Source organism: Salvelinus sp. IW2-2015, unplaced genomic scaffold (assembly GCF_002910315.2).
Source record: "Salvelinus sp. IW2-2015 unplaced genomic scaffold, ASM291031v2 Un_scaffold3740, whole genome shotgun sequence".
Classification (NCBI taxonomy): domain Eukaryota; kingdom Metazoa; phylum Chordata; class Actinopteri; order Salmoniformes; family Salmonidae; genus Salvelinus; species Salvelinus sp. IW2-2015.
In genome coordinates this window covers 1,980-8,223 of record NW_019945016.1, presented here as the reverse complement: position 1 = coordinate 8,223, position 6,244 = coordinate 1,980, and the positions used below count along the sequence as shown (strand labels likewise).

Sequence of the window (6,244 nt, the reverse complement as noted above, 5' to 3'; positions counted from 1 at the left end):
TAGAACAGCAGAGTAGAACAGAACAGAGCAGCAGAGTAGAGCAGCAGAGTAGAACAGCAGAGTAGAACAGCAGAGCAGAACAGCAGAGCAGAATAGCAGAGTAGAACAGAACAGAACAGCAGAAACAGAACAGCAGAGTAGAGCAGCAGAGTAGAACAGCAGAGAAGAGCAGCAGAGTAGAGCAGCAGAGTAGAGCAGCAGAGTAGAGCAGCAGAGTAGAGCAGCAGAGTAGAGCAGCAAGATAGAGCAGCAGAGTAGAACAGCAGAGTAGAACAGCAGAGAGAGCAGCAGAGTAGAGCAGCAGAGTAGAGCAGCAGAGTAGAACAGCAGAGAAGAGCAGCAGAGAGTAGAGCAGCAGAGTAGAGCAGCAGAGTAGAACAGAACAGAGTAGAGCAGCAGAGTAGAGCAGCAGAGCAGAACAGCAGAGTAGAGCAGCAGATATCAGCTCTGCATGCGTGGGAGGAGGCATAAGGGCCTACAGTGTTATGCCCACAGCACAGACAGAAATACACCAACACTACCATACACAGCCAACCCACTATCACCACACCACTACAGTACTGGTACTCTCACTATACTGAGAAGAGAATTCTGAATATGACCCTCCTCTACTAGCAGTAAAGCCAATATGACCCTCTCTCTCTGCTGCTCTACTCTGCTGCTCTGCTCTGCTGTTCTACTCTGCTGTTCTGTTCTGCTGTTCTGTTCTACTCTGCTATTCTGCTCTGCTGCTCTACTCTGCTGTTCTACTCTGCTGTTCTACTCTGCTGCTCTACTCTGCTGCTCTGTTCTGTTCTACTCTGCTGTTCTACTCTGCTGCTCTACTCTGCTGCTCTGCTCTTAAATAGTGTTGGTTTGAAGTAGCGTCTTTGTTATTGTAATATCACAAACGGACGTGGCAGTTTCACCGCAATGGATTCCAACTTGAAGACCTCAGTACCTTAAAGTTTTCAGACCCCAATGATTTCTTCACATTTTATCGTTTAACGAAGTGGATTAAATTGTAATTTTCCATAAACAATCTGCACAATATGCTCTGTCAAAGTGGAATATTTTTTTTAAATATTGAAAAAATACATATAATAATAGCTAAATATAGTTGTCGCTTAAGTTTTCAGCTCCATGAGTCAATACATGTTAGAATCACATTTGTTTTACAGCTGTGAGTCTTCTTGAGTCTGTAAGAGCTTTTCACATCTGGATTGTACAAGACTGTATTTTACCCTTTAAATTTGATGTATTTCTTTTTCAAGCTCTGTCAAGATGTTGGGGATCATGGCTACACAGTCATTTTCAAATCTTGTCAGATTTTCAAGCAGATTTAAGTCAAAACTATAACTTGGTCACTCAGGAACATTCACTGTCGTCTTGGTAAGCAACTCCAGTGTAGATTTGGCCTTGTGTTTTAGGTTATTGTTCAGCTTAAAGGTGAATTTCTCTCCCCAGTCTCTGGTGTAAAACAGACAGAACCTGGTTTTCCTCTAGGATGTTGCCTGTGCTTAGCTCCGTCCCATTTCATCCTGAAAAACTCCCCAGTCTTTGCCGATATCAAGCGTATACCCATAACATGATGCAGCCACCACCATGCTTGAAAATAAGGAGGCAGTTACTCAGTAATATGTTGGGGGCAAATACAACACAACATAAAGCTTTGCATTAAGGCCAAAAAGTGTTCCTTTGTTTTTTGTATTTTTGTTTTCAATATTACTTCAGTGCCTTGTTGCACATTTTGGAATAATTTTTATTCTCTATATTTGTATTCTTCTTTTCACTCTGTCATTTAGGTTAGTATTGTGGAGTGTCTACAATGTTGTTGATCCTCAGTTCTCTCATCACAGCCATTGAACTCTGTAACTGTTTTAAAGTCACCATCGGCCTCATGGGTAAATCCCTAAGCAGTGGTTTTAATACATCCTCCATTATTAACTTGACCATGCTTAAAGAGATATTCAATGTCTGATTTTTGTTATCGTTAACCATCTAACGATACCAATCAATGCCCTGTTATGAGGCTTCTGAAAACCTGCTCTTCGTAGTTTAATCTGCGCTTGAGGTTGAACACTGAGGGACCTTATGTACGGGGGACTGTCATGGCAACCCCTGTTATTATTATTATGGGCTTTGATAAATCAAATGTCACTCAACTAACCTGCCTGAACAAAGAGGCTGAATAATTATGCAACTACTATCTCTCTTCCACGTTGACAGAGTGTTTTGTGAGTGTTTTGTGAGTGTTTTGTGTAGATTGTTGACACAAAAAAAGACAATTCAATCCATTTTAATCCCACTTTGAAACAAACCAATGTGAAGAAACCCACGGGGTCTGAATACCTTTGCAAGGCACCGTACGTCATGCAGAATACGTGCAGAACCTGTCAAATCTAGATAAAACATCGTCTGTCTGTACAGTACCTGTCAAATCTAGATAAAACATCGATCTATACAGTAACGGTCAATAGTTTGGACACACCTACTCATTCAAGGGTTTTTCTTTATTTGTACTATTTTCTACATTGTAGAATAATAGTGAAGACATCAAAACTATGAATTAACACACGTGTAATCTCTGTGTCCTTCTCTCCAAGGTTGGGAGGGACAGTGTTCGTCCAGGCTTTATAACTGTCTGTCTTCTCCCCAGGATGGGAGCGACAGTGTTCGTCCAGGCTCTATAACTGTCTGTCTTCTCTCCAGGATGGGAGCGACAGTGTTCGTCCAGGCTTTATAACTGTCTGTCTTCTCCCCAGGATGGGAGCGACAGTGTTTCCGTCCAGGCTTTATAACTGTCTGTCTTCCCTCCAGGATGGGGGCGACAGTGTTCGTCCAGGCTTTATAACTGTCTGTCTTCTCCCCAGGATGGGGGCGACAGTGTTCGTCCAGGCTTTATAACTGTCTGTTCTCTCTCCAGGATGGAGCGACAGTGTTCGTCCAGGCTTTATAACTGTCTGTCTTCCCTCCAGGATGGAGCGACAGTGTTCGTCCAGGCTTTATAACTGTCTGTCTTCTCCCCAGGATGGGGGCGACAGTGTTCGTCCAGGCTTTATAACTGTCTGTCTTCTCCCCAGGATGGGGGCGACAGTGTTCGTCCAGGCTCTATAACTGTCTGTCTTCTCTCCAGGATGGGAGCGACAGTGTTCGTCAGGCTTTATAACTGTCTGTCTTCTCTCCAGGATGGGGGCGACAGTGTTCGTCCAACCTCTCGATCTAGTGAAGAACAGGATGCAGCTGAGCGGTCAGGGAGGAAAGGCCCGGGAATATAAGACCAGCTTCCATGCTCTGGCCTCGATACTGAGAATGAAGGACTAGAGGCATCTATACTGGGTTAGTACTACTATTATATACACTATTACCATGCTCTGGCCTCGATACTGAAGAATGAAGGACTAGGAGGCATCTATACTGGGTTAGTACTACTATTATATACACTATTACCATGCTCTGGCCTCGATACTGAAGAATGAAGGACTAGGAGGCATCTATACTGGGTTAGTACTACTATTATACACTATTACCATGCTCTGGCCTCGATCCTGAAGAATGAAGGACTGGAGGCATCTATACTGGGTTAGTACTACTATTATATACACTATTACCATGCTCTGGCCTCGATACTGAAGAATGAAGGACTAGGAGGCATCTATACTGGGTTAGTACTACTATTATATACACATTACCATGCTCTGGCCTCGATACTGAAGAATGAAGGACTAGGAGGCATCTAACTGGGTTAGTACTACTATTATATACACTATTACCATGCTCTGGCCTCGATACTGAGAATGAAGGACTAGGAGGCATCTATACTGGGTTGTCTACTATTATATACACTATTACCATGCTCTGGCCTCTATACTGAAGAATGAAGGACTAGGAGGCATCTATACTGGGTTAGTACTACTATTATATACACTATTACCATGCTCTGGCCTCGATACTGAAGAATGAAGGACTAGGAGGCATCATTACTATGCTACTAATACTACTATATGGGTTAGTACTTATGCTATTATACACTATTACCATGCTCTAATACTACTATACTGGGTTAGTACTACTATGCCATTATATATACTATTACTATGCTATTAATACTACTATACTGGGTTAGTATTCTATGCTATTATATACACAATTACTATGCTACTGATATACTATACTGGGTTAGTACTACTATGCCATTATATATACTATTACTATGCTATTAATACTACTATACTGGGTTAGTACTTCTATGCTATTATATACACAATTACTATGCTACTGATACTACTATACTGGTTAGTACTACTATGCTATATATACACAAATTACTATGCTATTAATACTACTATACTGGGTTAGTACTTCTATGCTATTATATACACAATTACTATGCTACTGATACTACTATACTGGGTTAGTACTACTATGCTATTGTATACACTATTACTATGCTACTAATACTACTATACTGGGTTAGTACTACTATGCTATTATATACACTATTACTATGCTACGACTATTGCTATGCTACTAATACTACTATACTAGTAATATGCCACTAATACTACAATACAGTTACAATGCTACGAATACTACTATATGTAATATGCCACTAATACTACTTATACTGTTACTATGCTACGAATACTACTATATTAGTAATATGCCATAATACTACTATACTGTTACTATGCTACGAATACTACTATATTAGTAATATGCCACTAATACTATATACTAGTAATATGCTACTAATACTACTATACTGTTACTATGCTACGAATACTACTATACTAGTAATATGCTACTATATTACTATACTAGTAATATGCTACTAATCTACTATACTGTTACTATGCTACGAATACTACTATATTAGTATATGCCACTAATCCTACTATACAGTTACTATTCTACTAATACTACTATACTAGTAATATACTACTATACTGTAATATACTACTATACTGGCGCTATTCTACTAATACTACTATACTGGTAATATGCTACTAATACTACTATACTAGTAATATGCTACTAGTACTACTATACTAGTAATATGCTACTAATACTACTATACTGTTACTATGCTACGAATACTACTATATTAGTAATATGCCACATCCTACTATACAGTTACTATTCTACTAATACTACTATACGTGTGGCTCAGTTGGTAGAGCATGGCGCTTGCAACGCCAGGGTTGTGGGTTCATTCCCCACGGGGGGACCAGGATGAATATGTATGAACTTTCCAATTTGTAAGTCGCTCTGGATAAGAGCGTCTGCTAAATGACTTAAATGTTAAATGTACTAGTAATATACTACTATACTGGTAATATGCTACTAATACTACTATACTAGTAATATACTACTATACTGGTAATATGCTACTAATACTACTATACTGGTAATATACTACTATACTGGCGCTATTCTACTAATACTACTATATTAGTAATATGCTACTAATACTACTATACTGGTACTATTCTACTAATACTACTATACTGGTAATATGCTACTAATACTACTATACTGGTACTTTGTTGCATTTTCCCCCGTATTCCATCAAGTTTGCTTTATTTTTATATATTTACACTGGATCTTTAAGTTTCTCCATTTCTTTTGGTTTTTCCTCAAATTTACTCTGTGCCTCCTATGGTGCAGTTTTTTATTGTAATCTACAGTTGAAGTCGGAAGTTTACATACACCTTAGCCAAATACATTTTAACTCACTTTTTCACAATTCCTGACATTTAATCCTAGTAAAAATTCCCTGTCTTAGGTCAGTTAGGATCACCACTTTATTTGAAGAATGTGAAATGTCAGAATAATAGTAGAGAGAATGATGTATTTCAGCTGTTATTTCTTTCATCACATTCCCAGTGGGTCAGAAGTTTACATACACTCAATTAGTATTTGCCTTCAAATTGTTTAACTTGGGTCAAACGTTTCGGGTTGCCTTTCACAAGCTTCCCACAATAAGTTGGGTGAATTTTGGCCCATTCCTCCTGACAGAGCTGGTGTAACTGAGTCAGGTTTGTAGGCCTCCTTGCTCACACACCTTTTTCAGTTCTGCCCACAAATGTTCTATGGTTTTAGGGTCAGGGCTTTGTGATGGCCACTCCAATACCTTGACTTTGTTGTCCTTAAGCCATTTGGCCACAACTTTGGACGTATGTTTGGGGTAATTGTCCATTTGGAAGACCCATTTGCGACATAGCTTTAACTTCCTGACTGATGTCTTGAGATGTTGCTTCAA

General features: G+C 39.4%; 1 protein-coding gene across 1 annotated transcript in view; it reads left to right on the top strand.

Moving 5' to 3' along the window:
* The window catches only part of LOC112076420 (mitochondrial 2-oxoglutarate/malate carrier protein), a gene marked incomplete at its 3' end in the record, with an annotated part of 12,293 nt that overhangs the window by 4,124 nt on the left and 1,925 nt on the right, over window positions 1-6,244 (top strand). The window contains exons 2-3 of the mRNA XM_070441311.1: window positions 3,168-3,289; window positions 3,774-3,804. Of these exons, the coding sequence (XP_070297412.1) occupies window positions 3,168-3,289; window positions 3,774-3,804 (153 nt within the window). The remainder of the gene's footprint in view (window positions 1-3,167; window positions 3,290-3,773; window positions 3,805-6,244) is intronic.